We start from the raw sequence: 23,657 nt of genomic DNA on the forward strand, positions 1-23,657 counted from the left end.
TTCCTAAATGGGTGAGTATCTTTGGAGAAAGTACCAGGGTAGGATAGAATTTAATGTTGTTGGTCATTAAGGCCTTACTTTATCGTGTTCTTCCCCTGATGACTAGCTGGGAATGAATTAAAAGAGAGGCAGCTCCAGTATATGAATCACTATGTGGAAGGGTAGGAAGCCAGTCTTGGGTGGCTAGGACGCAGATACTGGGAATCAGTGGGAGAGAGGGGATCAGATACCCTGAGAAAAAAGAATTCCGAAAGGAATGATGGGAAGGACTGTCAAAGACAACATTCACTAGTCCACAGTTTAATCCATTATGCTCCACTTGATATCCTTCTCCTTTTTTCATTTCCGGGTATTGCTGGTGCTGTTCATAACAGATGTGTAATTGGGAAGGTCAGACTCTGGCTTAATGTTCTTTCGAAATTAAGAATACCTGTAGAAACAACTAATGAATTATGCACTTACCACTGTTCCGGTATTTTTACTTTGTTGGTTATATAATGACATCCTCAAAAATTGGTCAGGAAAATGTTAAACCAAGAGCACTCCTTCTGCTATTATTTGATCTTCTGGGGGTTTTCACCAAGGGCCTTACTTTTTCCCTTGGTGCTTAATCCACCTGATTTAGATTTTTTATTTTATTAAGGAACAATAACATGTAAAAGACAAGGAAAAGGAGGAGGAGAGGGGAAAGGAAATGGAAGGAAATGCAAAGAAGGTAAAGGGAAAGAGGGAAGGATGGAAAGGAAGTTGAGGAGGGGACTGAGAGGAATGGAGAGAAACAGTAGAGAAAGTGAGAAGAAACAGTAGAGAGAAGTGAGAAGCAGCAGCAGTTTTGTGACGCTCTCTTGCCGTGCACACTGGCAATCATGAAATCATGATTCAGCAGAACTTTTAGGTGATAAGGGAATCATTACAAAAGTACTTTAAAATGCAGCCTCTGAAATCCAGCTTTTATCATTTTAGATGTTAAAAGGCAACTGTTTTTTTTTTTTTAATTTTATAACCTGCAGATGCCTAACACATACCTTTCTGAACGTTACAGCACTCTCACAGCTTTGGTAAGTGGGTGCAGAACAATATTAAAAATAAAATTAATGTTAAAAGAATGCATCTACATAACCGGACTTTTTCAATTAGATATTGATCTTATGCAGTGTGATATGCAATTAAAGAGCATAAACTATATACCTTAAATTAATCAATACATAATGCCACGAAGGAAAATTCCATCGCTGGACTCCAGACTTTTCTAATCAGGGTGCCATAAAACACTAGTTTTCCCTTATGACTGCCAAGCAAAACTGTGGTGAGGACTCATTGTCCCTTTTCCTTGCAATCAGAGGGAAATGTACTTGAATACGCAGGCCAAGATTAGAGCTTGGAAGGAGTGCCTCATCCAGAGAAACTAGCAGGGGTACATATCAGGACAGCTAATGGGAGGGGAGAATCAGGTGCCAATGAAACTAATTTAGGTCAGAAGTAAACAGGATGCTTCTCTGTATTCTGGATGAGAAGTTATTAGATTTAAAGGGTTTTCAATTTAACTTCAATGCAGCCATGGCTGCTATTTCCTTATTTGAAGAGCTGGCGGGTATTGGGGTGGGGGAGAGTGTGGAACTTTCAAAATATCCTCGGGAACTACATGAATCAAAAGGAAACGGGAGCCCTGTATGGTGTTGCTAAGTGGTTAGAGGGTTGGCCCGTGACCCAAGGGTCAAGGGTTCAATTCCCGTCAAGGGTATATACCTGGGTTGCAGGTTCAATTCCCAGCCCCTGTAAAGGACACATGTGGGAGTCAACCAACCAATGAGTCTCTTTCACATAGATGTTCCTTTCTTTCTCTCTCTCTCTCTTTCTCTCTATCTCTGTCTCTTTCTTTCTCTCACTCTCTCACTCTCCCCCACCCCATCCCTCCCTATCTTCCACTCTCTCTAAAAATCAATGGAAAAAATATTCTCAGCGAAGATTAACAACAACAACAAAAAAAAAGGAAATGGGGAATTCTTTCTATTGATGAAAAGAGTAGAGCATCCAACATCGCAATCTAGTGCTACTTTTTTTAAAAGGTAAAGCATTTTTATGCTCCCCGCAAACAGCACCAAATTCCACCAGAGGCAGGGTCCTCGGTTAATACAGCACCTGTATCAGCACTGAACGTGATTCTCTAAACACTGGTAGTTCCAAGGAGGCTCTCTGCTAAATTGTTAGCTGTTTGCTAAAGGTAAGGCGATCGCATCTCCAAATCCATTCATGACGAGGGCCAGTGAATGGGGGTCTACAGACTATCAAAACAGGGTCATGTGTACATTTTTCATTCACCTATTCAATGACAACTGTTCATAAACACCATACACATTATAGCTAATTACAATACTTTAAGCTCTATGTTTAAAGTAGGGCTATACAGACTTAAAAATTCTTTAATATTAGAGAATGTCAAATAAAACAGTGTATTATCACTGACTTCAGTATGATGTGTCTCATCTATTCTCATCAAGAGGTTAATTGACCTCCACCAATGCTCTGTCTCTGGGGTTACTCACCTGATGGCTCTATCTGTTTATTACACTGACTCATCCATCACCATCATTCCCACAAGCCCCTGGCCTTCCTCCCTCTCTGTAAGGCTCACCTTATATACTAGCCCAATAGTCAGATGATTAAGATAGAAATGTGAGAAGAAAAATATGGTCAGATTCATTCTAGGCATTGAAAGAAGCCACTGTGCCTATTAGAGACAGCATGGTTTCCATGTGAAGCAAATAAGATTAACCTACCTCCCACAATGCAACTACCCCTCTTCAAAGCTCATGGCTACTGGCAGGCAGCTTAACAAATATAACCTCCCACAGCTGCCTGACAGATCCATGCATCTGTGCCGTATACATTTGCTCAGGCTGCTTTTCCATCTGCGGGAAGTGACATATGCCATTTGATTGGCTAATAGTAGGCTTGGAGAAGAGTCAGAGAGAGCATTGGCAGTCACCTCAGGTCTGTTCATTGCTTTTCATTTTTTCCCCTTTGCTCTGGGGCTTCTGGTCTCTGCTCTTTTGGAACCTGCCTGCTATATTATTCATTTAACTTCAAGTGGCCATTTATGGCTAACAAAGCTGGGATTTTGTGAACGTACAATTTGCACTTAGTCCAAACCACTTATATGTCGGTAATCAACCAAAATTAGCAGTTTTTATTTTAATTGCAATTCTTTCTTGGATTTCACACATTAAAAGTGAGCTGAGGTTAAGTGACGGGCACTAAGGAGAATGCAAGGAAATCTGAAAGTAGCCGAAGGATTGGGGCAGGACCAGCCACAGGGTGTGAGGGCTCAGTGCAAAATGGAAATACAGGGCCCCGTGTTTAACACGTATTCAGAATTAAAAACAGCTACTTCAGATAATGAAACCAACACCAGACCCTTCTAACCATGGGGCTCTAGGCACAGGTTGTAGGCCCAGGAAGAAAGCCCCAGATTTGTAGAAGAAAACATGAGACGTTTTTGCCATTCCTTTTAACCACTGAGCGTACTCACTATAAAAAACTCATACACTGGCAATATTTTCTTCACAATCAATAGTATCTTCAACCAAAGTTTCTGTTTAGGATTTTAAAACATTGTGGGGTGTGTCCCCCCCCTCCCCCCCACAAGCCCCTGGCCTCCCTCCCTCTATTATTAGAAAACATGCTTTGAAATTCTAATTAAAGCATAAAGTTTAGTAAGGTTTCAAAATACACCCGCCACCTCTCTTGCTTTTCCAAATCTACTATAAATACTAAAATGAAAAATAAATAAATAAATAAATAAAGCACAGAAATGATGGTTCCATGGTTGGATTTAGGCAACCCTAAATCTCAAATTTGGCAGTGAACACCAGCCACTAGCAAAAGCTATAGGTGCCAAATTCTAGGAATAGCATGGCCACTGAACAAGGTTCTCCATAAAGAGCAGTAATCAACATCCTAAGGAGCAAGGCATGGCACTAACCAAATTTTATCAAATTGTGTTTTAAAAGTAAGAACTTTAGCCCTAACCCGCTGGCTCAGTGGATAGAGTGTCGGACTGCAGACTCAAGGGTCCCAGGTTCGATTCCAGTCAAGGGCATGTACTTTGGTTGCAGGCACATCCCCAGTTAGGGAGTGTGCAGGTGGCAGCTGATCGATGTTTCTCTCTCATCGATGTTTCTGACTCTCTATCCCTCTCCCTTCCTCTCTGTAGAAAATCAATAAAATATATTTTTTTAAAAAAACCTAAGAACTCTAGCTGATGTGGCTATAGCTGTGGCTGAGTAATCGGACCATGCACCAAGAGGTTACTGGTTCGATTCCCGGTCAGGGCACATGCCCAGGTTGTGGGCTCAATTTCCGAAGGCGAGGTGCAGGAGGCAGCTGACTGATGATGTTTCTCTCTCATGGATGTTTCTATCTCTCTCTCCCTCTCTCTCTCTCTCTCTCTCTCTCTCTAAAATCAATAAAAACATATTTTTTTAAAAAAAGAACTCTAAATTTTTCATCCTTCCATACTTTGATGAGTGCAAAAACAAATTCCTCCAAATTAAAGCTGAAATTCACATGACTAAACACCAATAAATATTTTTCTAAATATTTTAAACGTAAGAAATAGATTAGAAACTCTCATGGGATACTTCTCTTTTCTTGATTTCAGCTTATTCTTAGGACATTTCTCAAATAAGCACCAATCCATTTTTAACACAGTGCTCTGTCCAACACATTGGCTCTGCTAGATAGAAAGTTTGCTCCATGGGACAGAGACAAAGTGGCCAGAATGGACACCTTTACGTGGTAAATATAACCTTCCAAAGGTTTTGTGATAATCCAATTAGTAATCATATCTACAGCTCTCAGAAGGAACCATAGATTTCTCTACTTCAATAGAGCTAGCAGCTAGAAAACCCTCTGGACTTGGAATGTTAACTAATGTTCTTTAAGGAATAGTTATGTTAATAGTAAATTGCTTATTTCACTTCACAATTATATATATATTTGTGTTCAAATTATTTCCCCTCATAAAATCCCAAAAATATATCTGAATGCTCAGAAGCTTAGAGTAATTTCTTTTTGGCTGTTTACCTCACTTTGTCTCATAATGTCCTTCTCCAAGTCAGTTGGTTTTCCTACTGGGGGTATGAAACCACCACTCTTCTAAGTGTAGATGGAAAGGGACCACATGCTGAGCTGACTAGCTCAAGGAAGGCCTGTGTGGCGGACTTGCAAACTCTAGAGACCTAAAGTAACCACAAAGCATGGTCTGAAATTAAAACTTTTTAACTAAAAGTGTGTGGCAGGTCGTCATGTCCTAGGCTAGATCCTTCCCTGACAAAGGTCAGTCTTTACCTTAACTAAGCCTGTCTGTTGTCTTTTGCATGTATGATAACATATCACTGGAATGTCAGGGTAACTTATAACTTCCCTTTTTCCAGACCCCTCAGGGCACAGCCAATGCACCAGGGCTCCAGGACAAAGACCACAAATGCCCTCATTGTTATTGTTATCATGTTAATTGTTGCCTGCTAACTATCCTGCACCCACCTAAGTACAAGAAGTGTGTGCCTATCCTTTTACTTTTTATCCAATCCCAGAGGTTTCCCTTGCTTTGCTTTCTCCCGCCTCCCTAATCTATCACCAGTGGATTTCATGTAACTCCCTCACGTCTCTTCCTTTGATTGTAATGTATAAAACAAGGTTAAAAACTGCCATTCTCCGGAGCAGTATCTCAATACGTTGAGATTCTGCTTCCTGGTACTTGTCGACAGTTTGGCTCAAATAAACTCACAAAAATTCTTTAGAGGTTTGAATGTTTTTTATGTTAACACAAGCATAGGTCCATTTGATGTCTAAGCCACTGTGAGCCACTCCCGTTTCTCACCCTTCATAATCACTACAACTGTTAATTCTTCCTTTTTTATTTTTCTTTTTCTTTATATTTTTATTGTTTTCACAGAGGAAGGCAGAGGGAGGGAGACATAGAAACATCAATGCTGAGAGAGTCATTGATTGGCTGCCTCCTGCACGCCCCCTACTGGGGATCGAGCCCATAACCTGGGCATGTGCCCTTGACTGGAATCAAACCAGTCTGCAGGCTGACACTCTATCCACTGAGCCAAACCAGCTAGGGCAATTCTTCATTTTTTATATCTATCTCTTTCCTTTTCACTTCAACTACCCTACTTTTAGTCCTTATTACCTCTTACTGGAAATATTACTGAAATCTTTGGTTCTTCTTATCTCCATTCATCTAAACCTGCAAAATAATCTGCACATCATGACTGGTTAATCTTCCTACCGCATCTATTTGATTTTCTCCTTTCCCTAATCAAATATTTCTCCCTTAATAAAGTTCACATTTCTGAGCTTGACATTCAGTGTGGTTCCTCCAAATTTGGTTTTCAAAGCAGATTATCTACCATTCTCCTGCTGCAGATAGTACAGTACAGTGTTCAGGAGCATCAGCAAGGAATTCCAATTTCATTACTGCAGAGAAGGAACAATATTAGCCCTCTCTTTAAAAGAGGAAAATATGAATTTAGGAATGGATTTCCCTAAGAAGGAAACAAGCTTTTGTTAAAAGGAAGTACTTTTTTCCCCAGATAAGTACTATGAATAAGAAAACTGAATTTATAAGCTCTTACACTGATTTATGGATTAATCAAACTGACATGATAGTCCCAATTCCGTTCTGCTATTCATCCTTAATGGTGTATTCCTGTAGTTTTCCTGTCAGTCCCTATAAAAAGATAAGGACTCTCTAGGTGGTAAATCATCTTTTCAAAGAGTCCCCATGTACCCACCCAAATGCAAATCTTTGTTTGTTCAGGCATTGAAGTTTATAAAACCCCTTTTTTATAACTGAAAAGTCATTAAATGTCCTATCACAGTTCTTCCCATACTTCAAGACTCACCTCAGTTCCCCCTCCATAAAGCCTTCCCTCATTGCTTCTTGCTAGATTATAAGAGTCTTGAGAACAGAGCCCGAAATGTTTCTGATTCAACAAACATTTATAGAACAGGTACTATGCTAGGAATTTATCCTTCAGTATATACAGACACCACCTCTGAAATAATATACAAAGAACCAATTAAAAGTGCTTGTTTCTGGGGGAAAATAAAGCTAAGCCTGGAAAAAAGATGTCTAGGGCAAAAAGGGAAAGAGGCTGCCCTCACCCTTTTCTTCCATCATTTGTTTTTAGGAAATTTGTTATTATCATTTTTTTTTACTCTGTGCCTTCGAAATGTATGTAAATATTTTTCAAAGCCAAAGGAGCATCTTGCCAGCTTTTCCACCCAGGAAAGTTGTTCTCAAGGACCTGGGAGCCATCTCTTTAAAATGTAATCATCAACCCTGGTTGGTTTGGCTCAGTGGATAGAGCGCCGGCCTGCGGACCGAAGGATCCCAGGTTCGATTCCGGTCGACACATACCCGGGTTGCAGGCTCGATCCCCAGTAGGCAGCATGCAGAAGGCAGCCAAGCAATGATTCTCTTTCATCATTGAAGTTTCTATCTCTCTCTCCCTCTCCCTTTCTCTCTGAAATCAAAAAATAAAATAAATAAAATAAAATGTAATCATCAAGGAAGATAGTGCTTCTATCTCCCAGTTTCCACGGGAGGACCAGAGCCTAACTTCCCTGGGCACCTGGCTCCAAGCTGCAAACCTACTTCTGTCATAAAGATATAGTACGTTTAATTTCCTATGAATAAAGGCACTAACTACACAGATTGTCATTCCAATTACCAAGTTAATTTAGGATGAACTATGTATGCAAAAGGTACTGTCGGGTCCTCTTCTTTTACTTGTTTACTGTTTATCTTGAGAATGTGTGTTGGGTTTTATCTGCTTAGCTATATAAAAGGTGATATTTCTTTCTATATCTGCTATCTCTTTAGCAGATTGCCTGTGATTCATATCACATTCTGGTTTAATGCTGACTTGATAATAAAACTTTTCTTTCTGTTCTACTTTTGTGAAGAGATTTTTCTGGATTGGCAGAAGATGTTGCTTTTAATTTTATTTCTCCAAAATTACTAGATGTCATTGGATCATATAAATTTGTAAATGTGCACATATATTAACTTCTCAATAATAAACTGAAAGAACAAATTAAGAAAAGAGGCGATGAGGAAGGAAAGTTCGAGAGATAAATGGTAAGGAAGAACAGAAGAAGGGAGGGAGGGAGAAAGAAAAGAAAGAACAAACTGATGGTAAAACTCAAGAGAAATTCCACTTACGGGGGGGGGGGGGGGGGGAAGGCTTAAAAAGAAAACCTAAGTCTAACACAACTCTAGATTCAGAGACTTTAGCAATCGAACATCCTTTCTGCTCAGTAATAAAGGGTAGAACATTTAAGCCAATATTCCACTCTCAGAAAATAACTGACTCAGCAACTGGCCCAGGCTGGAGTCACCAGTTAACTAGACTGGGTCCTTAACTTTTACTGTGTCCTGGACCCCTCTGGCAGTGTGGTGAAAACCAAACCCTCTTCTCAAAGCAATTATCCTAACGTATAAAATAAAAGACAATTCTATTAATGGTTATAAAAATATTTTTAATTTGTCATATTAATCCATGAAATAAGATCTAGCACTGGACCTAATAACATAGTAGGAACAAACAGAAATGATACTTTGCACACCTGTAATGTGGTATGAAAATATCTGCAATTGCTACCGGTAACAAAGTCTTAGGTGTTACCATCAGTACTGTGGTTTATCACCTATATTAATAATTAAGCAAAATGCTAAATTTCAGATTGAATTTTGAAATAAAGATCTAGTATTTTCCCACTAAAGTTCACAGACACCTGGATTCTATACACGGATCCCCGTGAAGTTCAGATTAAAAGGCCCACGAGAGTTGTAACATCAGATGCCAGAATAGCTCCTACATAAGCTAATGTCAGCCACAAAGGACAAGAAGCTCTGCTCCAGGAAGACAAAAGACTTTCTTGGTCTAAAGGAGCGCCTACATCTCCTTCCTCTCCTTCCCCCAGTAGTAACATTGTGCTAGTTGTTAATAAGGACCTACAATGACTACGGGGACATTATATGAATGCTATAAAGCACACTGTAGCTACTAATACTATACAGTCTATGAACGGTTCTCAATAAGAAACAGGCATAAGAAGGATCACCTGGGAAGCCTGGTTCTTAAAAAAGATTCATGACCCGCCCTGGTAGAGTCTATCTAAATGGGAGACAGTAATCTCCACTCTTACTAAAAGTGAGTCTTATTCAAGTGAATTACCAAACATCTCAGATAACACCAACAGAATTAAAGAGACTCTAGGGCAGTGATGGCGAACCTTTTGAGCTCGGCGTGTCAGCATTTTGAAAAACCCTAACTTAACTCTGGTGCCGTGTCACATATAGAAATTTTTTGATATTTGCAACCATAGTAAAACAAAGACTTATATTTTTGATATTTATTTTATAAATTTAAATGCCATTTAACAAAGAAAAATCAACCAAAAAAATGAGTTCGTGTGTCACCTCTGACACACGTGTCATAGGTTCGCCATCACTGCTCTAGGGTGTGTGTGTGTGTGTGTGTGTGTGTGTGTATTAATGCTAATTTTGAAAAAGAAAAGTACTGCCTCTCAAATTTAAGGTGTTCAGAGGAAAATAACAGCATAATTTATTTTAAAACAAGGAAGAAAAACAAAATGGTTAAAAATAAACTAAATAAATGTACTCAAGATATTAAAAAAAGAACAGCACAATTAAACTTCAAAAATTAAAAAGTAGGAGTTAATAAGGACAAAAGCAGAAATTAACTAAATTTAAAAAATTTGAATTACCAAAGAAAAGTCAGGTCTTTAAAATTTAGATTGAAAACAGATGAAAAACATGTTCCTAATGCCATTCATATGTTGCCTCTTTTACTTTGCAAAATTTATTACTTTTCATTGCTGCCTTTGATCCTTTTTTTATGGAGGTTCCATGAACATTTGAAAGGTGTGTATTCTATTGCATGCAAAGTTCAACACATCAAATCAAATGGCAAACTGCCCACTGTGCATATGGGGTGGTCAATAAATAATAATGAAGAAAAACAAAAACTGCTCTGTTTTGAGGCCCTCTTTAACATGCCTTAAAAACTTTCCTAAGCTAGATTTCAACCAGGATGTACACCTATTACAGTCTCTTCATCCCTCCATATTTGTTTTTCCTCCGTGCTTTTTCTTATTCAGATTTCCCACTAAGGCAACTCCCTAATCAACAAAACTAACACTAACCAGCACTAAATTCCATCCCCAAGTCCTGGGAAAAGTACCCACACACCTATTCAACCTCCTTAGGGACAAGGGATCACCTGTCTTGTCAGCTCCCAGAGACAAGTGACTGAGAGGCCGGACCCTGGTCAGCAGCTGGAAAAGTTAGGACACTGAAGGTGTAGTCTAACCCCTCCAAGAAGAAGCTGGAAGTTGGGCTCTATTGTCTGCTCACTCAGCACTGAGGCAGGGAAGAGCCAAAAGAAGGGCTTGCACGACTGTTTAATCTGCCGTTTGTGCTCTATGGTCCCAAGGGACTTACTTAAATGCTGGACCCCATTAGCTCCCAAAAGGAGGCAAATTAGGAGCAGACATCAGGTTGGGCACTAGATATGCGGTCTAAACCTTTGCTCCTCAATGAGAAGCTGGGAGATGGGAGCTCCCTCTCAATTGTATGGGCTGTTATGGGTGAAGATTATGGTGAGAGTGTGTCTCAGTTTTCCCTACCTGTTTTGATGTGGGCATGTTCTCAATCACCCAACGTCAAGAAATCTCTCAATTAGTTTCTGGTTTTCTCTCAGAAGAAACTGATCCATGTGTTGTTGTTTATGCAACGTGTTCATGTGTGGAAGGGGTTTTGCTATCTTGCTGAGAATAAATTCTCTCTATTTTCTTTAAAAATATTCTTTTTGTCTCTGATGTTCTTCAGGTTCACTACAATATATGCAGGTGGATTTCCTTTTATATATCATTTTGTTATTGCTGTTGTTAATTCTCAAGAGACAATAATTTTTCCACTGATTTTCAGAGAGATTGGAAGGGAAAGAGTGAGGGAGGGAGGAGAGAGGGGGAAAGAGAAAGAAAGAGAGAGTGAGTGAGAGAGAGAGAGAGAGAGAGAGAGAGAGAAGAGGCATCGTTGTAAGAGACACATTGATTGGTTTTGATTGGTTGCCTCTCCACCAGGGCTAGGGATTGACCCTGCAACCCAGGTACATGCTCTTGACTGGTAATCAAACCCATGACCCTTTGGTCTGAGGGCTAAGGCTCCAACCATTGGGAAAAACTGGCCAAGGCTCTTTTTATATGCCTTGATTAACAATTTGGGGACTTCTTGGCCATGGAGACAGGTGTCTTTCATCAGTTCTAAGAAATTCTTAATATCATTTTTATTCTTTTCTCTCTTCTTAATGTTATATTAGAATATTTTAAAACTTGTGAAACCATCTTCATGTATCAACTGCTTTTTAAAAATGTTTTGGATTGTGTCTCTCTGAAGTACACTGCAACAAACTTCTTCAAATATATCTTTCAGATCATTCATTCTCTTCCATTTTGCCTAACCACTGAATTTTTTTTGCAATTATGTTTTTCATTTTATATGATTCTGCCTGGTCAATTTCAACAATCTTTTAGTTGCTTTATAAAACTCTTCATGCTATAGTAAATAAAAGAAGGAATAATGTATATAAAGCATATTATTTATATTCAATATCTACAGTGTTTACAGATCTGATTCTGCAGTTGGTTCTTTCTGCAATGTCTCACTTGTGGTGGCTTGCTTATTTGTATGTCTTGTGAGAACTTACTTTCCTTGGACCTGCATGAGAATTTTTTGTGAATTGGGTGTAAAGTGCGGAGAAAATCTGAGTTTACTTCTGGCAGGTACTTGGAGGTATTGCCAAGACAGAACTTCAAATGTTCAAGCTGGGGTTTTAGAGGCCATATAGATGATATGAATTCTGACCCAATGTCCAGGTAAGGACAGATTTATTGTTAGAAAATTTCCAACATGTTTTCTTTTCTATTCTTTTTTTTTCTGAGCCACCCAAGTCAAGGTTAAGCTAGCCAAGTCTTCCTACAATCTCCTACTGCAGGGGCCGGTGTCTCTCTTGTTCATCCAAAGAGGTAGCTAAATTTAAGGATTCTCACCTTTATGAAAGGATCTCCTATGGCTTTCCTATTGGCAGTATATAGCCCGTGTCTTCTGCCCTCAGTTCATGGTCTTTCAAGTCCAAACCACAGGCCTTAATGAAAAAGAAATTCCCCACACCTCCCAGCACAATGCTGGTGCTGGCTTGCTAGCCTGGATTTCAGCTCTCTTCTTATCTGGCTGACCTCAGATTTTCCTAATTCACCTGTTGGATTGTCCATGTATTTAAAAATATTTGAATCATTACTTTTAGTCATATTATTTTACTATATTTCTAGAAACCAAACCATTTTTTGAAAAGCATGTTGAAGTGCTCCTCGACATCCGTGATGCCTATACTTCTCTAGTCCTAAATGCTCATCTGTTTAGTACAGGTCCCATTTCTCCTTCAGGTGAAAACATAAGAATATAAGGACTGTATTCTGCATATTATTACTCTTAGTAAAGGGCAGCATATCTTGGCAGTTGCAGGGCATCTAAACTCAGGCTAGATGGCAACTGAGAGAACAGAATTGTTCTCTCTTTGGGCTCCCTTATCACAAAAAAAAAAAAAAAAAAAAAAAAAGGATCTGAGCAGCATATCACTTAGATAGGTTTTTGGTGGCTTACCTCACTATAAATTCATGTCCCAGTTAAAAGTTAGGTAAAGTAGAGCCACCCACCACAAGTATATGCACTGCCAGGTGGAGAAAGGAGGAAAAAAATAGGGGTAAGGGAAAAATGCACTTCGATCCAATATCACAAAATGACGTGCAGCATTCCTGTATCTATTCTTTCCTTCCTTCATTTACTCAGCAATATTCACAGAGCACTTACTATGTGTAGAGCATTATTCTAGGTGTTGGAGATACAACAGTAAATAAAGGAATATAGGGACCTAGTTGGTTTGGCTCAGTGGGTAGAGCATTGGCCTGCGAACTGAAGGGGCCAAAGTTTGATTCTGGTCAAGGGCACATACCTTGGTTGCAGGCTCCTCCCTGGCCCCGACCCTGGTCAAGGTGTGTGCAGCAGGCAACCAATCCTTATGTCTCTCTCACATCGATGTTTCTCTCTCTGTCTTTCCCTCTCCCACTCTCTCTAAAAATCAATGAAAAAATATCCTGGGGTGAAGATTAAAAGAAAAAAGAAATATAGGAATGATGACACATAAATGAATATATAAAAAAGAAACATAAGAAAATAAATGTAACAGCTCTTTGGAAATGAGAAAACACTACAAAACTCCTTTGTCATTCTCTTCTTTCTCACAAGACGATCTGGATAACTCTGTGGACCATGATTACAACAGCTGCTTTTTCCCCACAGGAGAAAGCATATCTTGATAGATTTGGAGTTTCAAAGCAATTACACTGGCAAAGTTTCTCGCTTAAAAACATTTTGGAAATTTTGTTAATCTATAATTTAACACTTTTCAACCCTCACTCAGTCACAAATGCAGAAGGAACACCTTGTAATTCATATTAGACTTTCCAATAAATCAATCACTTTAACCTGTCAAGTATTCTAATTCAACTTCTATTTTCTCCACCAATAAATCTCAGGCTTCATACCCACAACCAGGTGTGGACCAGAATGAAAGAGCAAACGGAGCTGCGGCTTGGTATTTGTTGAGTAAGCGCTCTGTTACATTTCCACACCATAAACATGTAATGACACTTCCTCCCAACAGCGTATTTACTACATCAATTTATTTCAAGGTATTATATTTGCAGAAGCAAGATAGAGCAAAGGTTACTTTGGATCTTCTGCCAATACCGCTTCCTGTAAATAAAGAGAAGAGCAACCATTTAATTTGCAAAATCATTTTAAAAGGCTAAATGCTCAATAAATTCTGCTTTACCTAGTTCAGACAGCCTCGGCAGCTATTTGTAACTTGGGTATAAAAATATGTACAAAAATTCAAGCATTTGCACTAGCTTGGGCATGCCTAGCTTTGACTGAAACTGAATTCATTTCAAAGGTTGTTGAGACAGTATTAGGATTTCAGGGAAATATCTGTGGGACTCCCTCCTGCCTTGTCCTGAGAACTGAATCAGCCACAGGCTTGAGAAAAGGAAGACTCCATCCATCACCACTCCTATGCCTGGTCCCATTAAAGCTGCAACTAACTATCTCATCTATCTATCTCTCTCTCTCTCTCTCTCTCTCTCTCTCTCTCTCTCTCTCTCTCCATAATAAACTGGACCAGTTATGCAAGCATCCCCTGACACAATTCTGTGTAGCACTGTGAGAAATGATATACAAGCCTGTATGTCCAGCCTAGGAAATTTCACCTCACTGTATTAGCCCCTTCTCAAATATAAACTACTTCTACTTAAATGACCCAGGTACAAAGTTCTTTTCACTAACAAGTTATTCTATCTTTTATACTTGGTTACATTTATAATTTAACTGATAGTTTATAGAAACTAAGAATCTTAGCATAAATTGTGTTGAATTTTAATTAAGCCCCTTAAGTTCTATCAATGAGAATTGAATATAGCACAGAAGATAGAACTATCTTCTGGAATCAGAGAGATGAGATTCACATCCCAGCTCTGATCACTCACCAGCCTTCTGACTTAAGCAAGTGACATAACTTATGCAAGTCTCAGTTTTATTTTCTGTAAAAAAATAAATAAAAATGCTTATCTTCTAGGGACTCTAATAATTAAATAATTAAAAGGAAGACTCCATCCATCACCACTCCTATGCCCGGTCCCATTAAAGCTGCAACCAACTATCTCATCTATCTATCTATCTATCTATCTACCTACCTACCTACCTACCTACCTACCTTCCTACCTACCTACCTACCTATCTACCTATCTAATCTTCCTCTCTGCATAATAAACTGAAAAGTTACAAGAAAAGTTACTTTTTAATTTATGGGGGACCTAACATTCAACTAGTATCACTGGTATAAAATTAGTAAAGAAACAGTCTTGCCCACAAGGAGTTTTCATCTTATTATGAAGACAAGGTACGCATCTAAAGGACAAGTTTACTGAGTGCTCATTACACAGGGCAAACAAAAAGATGGTGGGGTATTATTAAAGAGGCTACCCTATTTAGACAAGAGTTCCTAAAATTTTCACATAGATGCTAATAATTGGGAATTTAATAAATTTTCATAATGATGTCAATAATTAGAAATTGAATAATGCTGGATTAGAAATGAAGTGACCTGTTTAAAAACGTGTAACTAATGCAAAAGCATACAAAAAGGTTATTCTAAATTTAAATAATATGTTTACCATGAAAGTAATAAAATTAAGAACATAGGAATTATATGTGTTTAGTTTAGTGTATCAATAAAACTTAATTTTAATCGGGTTGATTTCTTAATTATAGAAGAATCTGCCTCGAAATAGTCATCTGCACTAATGATAATGAGAGCTAAGATTTCCTGGGCCCTAATGAAGTCCCAGGCACTGCTCGAGGCATGTTTACATGTATTATTCTCACTGATTGTAACGATACTATGATTTATCCGCCTTTATTGGAGAGGAAACTAAGTCCAAGGCAATAACTTTCCTAAGGGCACATGGGTGGTAAGAACCACAGCTGAGAGAGGAACCAGGCATTCATCACTAAGTGCTACCCAATGCTGCCCCCACTGAGCAGCTACATGTCTCGCTTGGGTAGCTAATGGTCCCTGACATCATACTTGAATGTTGAAAATAGAGTTTGAGTTTCTGAGCTTCTTCTCAAAACTGGCTTCACCTATCATCAGTTCCCATCCTAACTGATGAAAATTCATCCATCCAGTTGCCAAAACAAAACAAAACAAAACAACACCTTGTAATGATCTGTGGCAGACACAGAGGTGTACTGCCCATTCCCCTGCCAGGCAGGACTTGCCCAGCTGTGGGGAGTGAGGACAGCAGACGGGCCCCCAGCTATCACTACCTTCAGTGTTTCACGGCTTCCAGTAACTGGAAGAGGCAAAAGGCCTGGCTTTTCTGCCTGACAAGGAACACTCAGGAGCAACCTTCTCTCCAGAACTCCCTCTGACTGGTCCAGGCTTTGTGGGCGTAGACTTCTTCCTCTGCTTAGTCTGGCTCTTCTTCTCCTCCCTTTGCACATATTACGTCCTAATAACACCTTGTTCCCCAAGCTCCATCTGGCGGGTGCTTCCGGAGACTCAGCCAAAACTCCTCCCTTCCTCCCACAGGTCACATTCATTCTGTCAAATCTAGTTGGCTCTCCTCACAGCATTTACAGATACCACCCTGGTCCAAACTAGAAGTTGAGGTGGAATCAAGTGGTGATGTAAAATGCAAGCCTGGAACTTCCTGCCTGAGGGAGACTGGAGCACGTAGCTGTCTGGAAGCTGCTTTTCAGCTTCTCCCTTCGTTCCCCTTCGGTCTGACACACAGTCAGTGTAGCCTCCGCCTGTCACTTTTTTGCTTGAAACCTTACAATGAATCGCATTTAATCTGATGTAAAAGCCGCAATCAATAAAAGCCTTTCCAGCCCTTTATGACCTAACCCCACTGGGTCTCTGATCTCAGCATCTACTCATCACCTCCCTCTCCGCACCAATCCCCCACTTCTGTCACCTAAACACCGGGCATGCCTTCCGGCCTCGGTTCTGGATCTCCACCTGCTGATCCTCTCACTTCCTTCAAGCTTTGATAATATCTCACTTTCTCAATGTAACATTCTATGCAATTGACTTCTCTATGTTTATTGTTTTTTTGCCTTTTTCCCCTTTTAGAATGTGGATTGTCATCTATTACATCCCAAGCACAAAGTACACTAGTAATAATAAGTATTTGTGAAATGGATAAATCCTACATTTCCTAAGGAGATTTATAGAAAATAAAACCATCATTACAATCTAATTAACAATCCCCAATTTAAATTCACGACTTCCTTGGCAGAGATGCAAAGGACTCAGAGGTCTGCTGATGGAATATTTTCCTGCTAATCAATTCATTGGAACATACAAGAGGATGGTCGAGTCTGATTGGATTACTAGGTCTTTATTTACTCATGCTCTAAACTCCAGTACATGGATTTAAAAACCCACTTCTGTTTATTTTCATATTGGGACATCAAATCACACTTTACCTTTCTCTTGACTTACCTCAAGCTCATCAAGGGCACTTCCCAGGGTTGCTGCCTGAGGTTCCAGAGGGGCCAGCACATTCTGGATGCCTTGTGAAGCATTCGATATTACGTTGAGCGCATTCTGAATTTCTTCGCAAACTGTGTCCTTGCTGGCTTTGAGGGAAGCAACATCAGAATGTTCCAAACAAGCTGAACAAATTGAATGCAAGAGGGGGGAGTTCTCCTTCAATGAGGCCCGGGCGCCGGCTATTTCATCCCTCTGATTTGGAGACTTTAAGTCCTGAGGATGAAAATTAAAAGAGAGGTACCATATAATGAGCTATGGGAGAAAGAGTTATACAAAGAAGCTCTACTTTTCTGTCAATATACATGAAAAAGATCATAGACACTAGGAAGTCATCTATAAGTTAAAATCCAGGCCATCAATTATTTTTACCCTCCTTCAGAGTCAAAAATTCTGTAGTAGGAAAGCTGGGCGCATTAGCAAATAAAGGTCACAGTGATGCAGATGTGTAATACGGAGCAGATCAGTCATATCCTTACAACTCAGAAAAATACTCTGGCGCTCACATTCTTAAGTGTATTATAAGAGAGCATGAATTATAATGATACTGATTACCTATTTCCATAGACGGTGATGATTGCATTTAACTTTTCATGAAAGCTAAACCAATTCAGTCAAGATGCTAAGTTGAACCTCCGGCCATTCTGCTCTTTTAGACTCTTTTCTTACTAATAAATCAGCCCTCTATCTTTCTTCCTTAGACATTTATTCAACAAATAGTTATTGAACACTTAGCAAATGCTGGCCCTTGTGCTAGATGCGAAGCGTACAGATGTGAGCAATCCTACAAGGCCCCTGTCCTCCTGAAGCTTATGTTCTTCTTTGAGGGGAGGGATCCTATAGACACACAATGAAGCAGGTAAACAATGCACAAGTCTACTTCAGGAAATGATGCATGCTATCAAGAAGAGACAAAAGTAATGCGTCACAGAGACTGATTTGAGAAGGGAAAGCTGCTTTAGCTTGGTGGTCACAGAAAATATTTCCATTATGATGACAGTTGCAGTGAACATACATGAAAAGCATCCCAAGCAGTGGGAAGAGAGGGGAGAGAAGTCCTATAAAAGTGATAGCTGGCCAAAACTAACTCAAGATACAGCAAAAATCCCTGACGAGCACTACCTTAATTAAGTGACAAAGGTTAACCTCATCAGTGATGCCACAGGGATACCATGCGCCCCTTGACACATTGTGACTCCTCCTCTCTAGTACTCTCTTTAAAAGCCCACAATCCCAGTCTAATCATAAGAAACACAATAAAGAACACTGGATTGGAGAATATCCTGCATGAGACCCAGGCAGTGTTCCTCAAGACCATGACAGTCACACCAAAACAGGGCACTAAGTAATAAACTCTCACAGACCAGAGGAGGCTGGGGAGACATGACAAGCAAACGCAATGTGGAACCCTGGATTGGATCCTGGAAAAGAAATAAGCTATTCATGGATACACTGGTGAAGCCCACACAAACCTGAGTCAAGTTCATAGTGATCCGTCAGTGTTAGTTTGTTCCTTGTGGCAAATCAAAGGTATTAACAAGGCAGGGAGCCAGGGGAAGCGTAGATGGGAACTCCCTTTACCACATCTGCAACTTTTCTGAAAATCTAAAAATATTAATATAAATAGAAAGCTTATTTTAAAGAAAACTAACTCAAGGGACCTTAACTATAGCTTATGCATTAAAAATTCATGATAAGTACTTTCCCCATTTTAAAAACGAGAAAACAGGGTTTGAGAGAGTCTAAGATCCTAAGCCAGTGACAGAGCTAGACGGTGGCATTTCTTATATCGTAACCAAAGTCAGTGTGACAGCTAAACCATGATCCCAATAACTATGCTATATCTTTCCTGCACAGGAAGGAATTCCCTTATTTGCTATACAAGGACGAGGACTCGTCTTTGTATAATGACAGTTTATAAAGTGCTTCTAGATCTTATCAATCATCACAACACCTTTAAAGCAGTAAGGCTGGGGTTATTAAGCACCACTTTAACTAAATAGGTATTTAGTGTAAGAAGACTCAGAGGCTGGTAAAAGAACTAAGCTCTAAACCTAAGTCTTTCAACTCACATGTTTTTTTCCACAAGACTCTGTTACCAAGGAATAATGTTGCCTGTAGTTAATAAATGGCTGTGCTGCTGTATTTTTAGTTCCTTCTTTTCTGAAAGTAAAGGCTGTCTGCTACTTTATGCAGGCTTTGGGAGATATCAACTGATTTACAAGATGTGGGGAGGACAGTAAGAAGTAGCTGTCAACCCACTGTTCATACTAATTACCCAAGAAAAGACACTTTGTGGTTTTCTTGGCTCGGTATGATTTCCCCTTATATTTCCGGTCTGAGTTCTAGTTTTATCTCTGTCATTAGCACCATGAGCTGGGTAATTCCTCTATTCTTTCAATGTCTGCTTTTCCATCTATAAAAATGGGGAAAATGATATTTTGCCAACAGAAGACGGAGTAAGTAGCATATCAGAAAACAAATGTAGCCCTTGCCAGTTTGGCTCAGTGGATAGAGCAACGGCCTGTGGACCAAAGGGTCCCGGGTTCAATTCCAGTCAAGGGCATGTACCTCAGTTGCAGACTCCTCCCCAGCCTGGGCCCTAGTCAGGGTGCATGCAGGAGGTGACCAATCAGTGTGATTCTCTCACATGGATATTTCTCTCTGTCTTCCCTCTGTCTTCCACTCTCTCTAAAAATCAATGGAAAAATATCCTCAGGTGAGGAAAAGAAAGAAAGAAAGAAAGAAAGAGAGAGAGAGAGAGAGAGAGAGAGAGAGAGAGAGAGAGAGAGAGAGAGAGAGAAAGAAAGAAAGAAAGAAAGAAAGAAAGAAAGAAAGAAAGAAAGAAAGAAAAGGAAAAGGAAAGAAAAGAAATATACTTGGAAAAAAAGTAGACATAGAGAGAGTACAGTATTATTTTATTCCTTAAATTTATTAAGGAATACTGTCTTTCTCCTGTGATGGTCTTAGTGATTATCTTATTTTCCACATTTTTATATCACCACCTACATTTAGCTCAGTGAAACTTAGAAAAATATTTAATGTTTTGAAAGGACAAGTAAATTACAGTTTTGAAAGGACGCACAACTCCCCAGAAGAATAACAATAAAATGTATAAATATTCAGAAAGAGCTGAAGAAAAGTCTCTGCATATTACAGTATAATCAAAATGTATTACATAATTCCCTCTAAAGTGACATACACATAACATATACTTCTTTATCTAGAATGGCATGGTCAACATTTAGGTAGTTTCTGAAAGAAGAAAGTCTGTGAACATATATTATTACAAAGAAAGCAAAAGTTAAAAATATTATTTCTTTTACTCTGATGGTGGCTATGTATATCTAACAGTAAATTACAGTGACTTTAATGCTGCAGGGACTTTGGAATTTAAAAACCAAATATATTTTTGGCTTTTGATCCTAAGCTTAATTATCTCTGCCCAAGGCAATTATAGGATCTTTAATGAGCACTGATATCCAAAACAGTAAACTGTGATAAGGACAGTTCTAATGAACATAACAAAAATGATGTACTATGGCAGCTGGTGGGGGAAAGAAAGGCAGGCTATAGAGTTGAAGGTAAGGAAAATACAGAAGGCAAGATCATTTCTCCTAAGGCACATCCCAAAGAATAAATTTAATGTAATAAGTAGGCACATAAACAAAAGGGGAATTAATAAATGCCATCCTTCTAAATAAAAGGTTGTGGTGATGTTTGTTTGTTTTAAATATATTTTATTGATTTTTTTACAAAAAAGGAGAGGGATATAGAGTTAGAAACATCGATGAGAGAGAAACATCAATCAGCTGCCTCCTGCACGCCCCCCAGTGGGGATGTGCCCGCAACCAAGGTACATGCCCTTGACCGGAATCGAACCTGGGACCCTTGAGTCCGCAGGCCGACACTCTATCCACTGAGCCAAACCGGTTCGGTGGTGATGTTTGTTTTATTAATTTTAACTGATAATACCATGGTTCAAAGCTTCATATGTCTAAGTATGCTAAAATCTTAAACCAGGTCAAAATGGGAATTAAATGGTAGGGTTACTTAGGGATTTCTTTGGGTGGAGAAGTATAAAGAATTCAGCTCCTCAGGATTTATACTTATTTAATAACTTTTTCCCAGAAAGTAAAATCTCACATGAGATTTCTAAGTGAAGAGGACATTAAAGGCTTCTAGCTGATGAAGAAATACACAGATGGGATTAAAAAAGAAAGAAGAAGAACTCACAAGTCTGTGCAAGTGGATAGAAAATTAACACATGAGTTTTAACTCTGGCAAGAGAACAAAATATATTTAGGGATTTTCAATTTTAAAAAAATGGAGGGCCCTAAGCAATCAATTAATTAATTCAACTATTCATTCAACAAATATTGTTTGGCTCCCGCTGCACATCAGACAGTTCACTAGATGTTAGAAATGTAAAGTTAAAGAGCTTATAGATCAGAAGGGGAAACAAATTTATATGAGAGTTAAAATAGATGAAAGTCCCTCAGCTTGAGGAAATTAAAGAAAATGTATCAGAGAAAGTGAATCTTAAACTATAAGTAGGAGTTTTTCCTGTAAAAAAAGCAGAACAAAAAAACAAGCAAATAAAACAGCATGTGTGAAGACCTGAGGCATGAGAGCAAAGAGCATGCAGACCACAGCAGGTGGCACCACAGCAAGCACAGGCATACCTTGGAGATACTGCAGTTGGGATCCAAGATGAAGCGATAAAGTGAGTATCACAATACACTGAGTCACAGGAATTTTCTGGTTTCCCAGAGCACATAAAAGTTTTGTTTATTAAGTATGCAATAGTATTTTCTATATATATAAAAGCCTATGCGACTGCTAAGACCAGACGACCTGACAACTGGCCAGTAGCTATGATGTGCACTGATCAACAGGGGGCAGACGCTCAATGCAGGAGCTGCCCCTTAGTGGTCAGTGCGCTCCCACAGCCAACCTCCAGCAGTCCCTTCCCCCGGCCAGCTGGCCCCAATTGCCAGCCAGGCCGAGGGACCCCACCTGTGCACGAATTCGTGCACCAGGCCTCCAGTGTCTAATAAAACAATGTACATGCCTTAATTTAAAAAAAAAAACACTTTATTGCTAAAAAATACTAACCATCTTCTGAGCCTTCATTGAGTGATAATCTTTTTGCTGGTGGAGGGTTTCACCTTAGTGTTGATGGCTGCTGACTTATCAGGGTGGTGGTTGCTAAAGTTGGGGTACCCTGGAAATTTCTTAAAATAAGATAACAATGAAGTTGCTGCATCAAGTGACACTTCCTTTCATGAAAGATTTCATGTGATACTGTTTGATAGCATTTTACCCACAGTAAATAAAACTTCTCTCAAAATTGGAGTTAATCTTCTCAAAGTCTGTACAACTTCATCAATTAAGTGTATGTAATATTCTAAATCCTTTGTCATCTTCACAACATCTTCACCAGAAGTAATCTTCACAGTGTCTTCACCAGAAGAAGATTCCATCTCAAGAAATCACTTTATTTGCTCATCCATAAGAAGTAACTAACTCCTCATCCATTAAAGTTCTATCATGAGATTTCAGCAGTTCAGTCACATCTTCAGGCTCCACTTTTCATTCTGGTTTTCTTGCTATGTCCACCACTGCAGTAACTACAGTTACTTCCTCAAGTGAAGTCTTGAACCCCTCAAAGTTATCCAGGAGGTTTGGAATCAACTTCTTCCAAATAAAGTTCTTGATATTTTAACCTCTTCCCATTAATAACAAATATTCTTAATGGCATCTAGGATGGTGAATCCTTTCCAGAAATTTTTCAATTTAGTTTACTCAGATCCTTCAGAGGAAGCACTGTCTATGGCAGTTACAGCCTTCCAAAATGTATGTCTTAAATAATAAGACATGAAAGTAAAAATTACTCCTTGATCCATGGGCTGTAGAATGAATGTTGTGTTAGCAGGCATGAAAACAACATTAAATCTCGTACATCTCCATCAGAACTCTTGGGTGACCAGGTGTGTTATCACTGAGCAATAATATTTTGAATCTTTTCCCCTAAGCAGATCTCAACAATGAGCATAAAATATTCAGGAAACCAAATGGTAAACATGTGCTGTTATCCAGGAATTTTTGTTCCGTTTATAAAACACAGGTAGAGCAGATTTAGCGTATTTCTTCAGGCCCTAGGATTTGGGAATAGCAAATGACCATAGGCTTCAACTTAAAGTCACCAGCTGCATTAGGCCCTCACAAGACAGTCAGCCTCTCCTTTGGGGCTTTGAAGCATTACCTTCTACTCTATAGCTATGCAAGTCCAATATAAGGCTGTTTTATGTATATTGATAATTTGTTGTTAGTGTAGCCACCTTCATTAATTACCTTACCTAGATTTTCTGGGCAACTTGC

The 23,657-nt window shown here is 39.2% G+C and overlaps 1 protein-coding gene across 5 annotated transcripts in view; it reads right to left on the minus strand.

Annotated features, from left to right (window-relative positions):
* Nucleotides 1-23,657, minus strand: part of CTNNA3 (catenin alpha 3) — a 1,374,069-nt gene that overhangs the window by 1,045,648 nt on the left and 304,764 nt on the right. For all 5 annotated transcript variants that reach the window (XM_070432843.1, XM_070432842.1, XM_070432840.1 and 2 more), the window contains exon 6: nt 17,226-17,489. In XM_070432843.1, the coding sequence (XP_070288944.1) occupies nt 17,226-17,489 (264 nt within the window). The remainder of the gene's footprint in view (nt 1-17,225; nt 17,490-23,657) is intronic.

The sequence above is a fragment of the Myotis yumanensis genome, unplaced genomic scaffold (assembly GCF_028538775.1).
Source record: "Myotis yumanensis isolate MYYU_CA2020_CCGP unplaced genomic scaffold, mMyoYum1.0.hap1 SCAF_13, whole genome shotgun sequence".
Lineage (NCBI taxonomy): Eukaryota > Metazoa > Chordata > Mammalia > Chiroptera > Vespertilionidae > Myotis > Myotis yumanensis.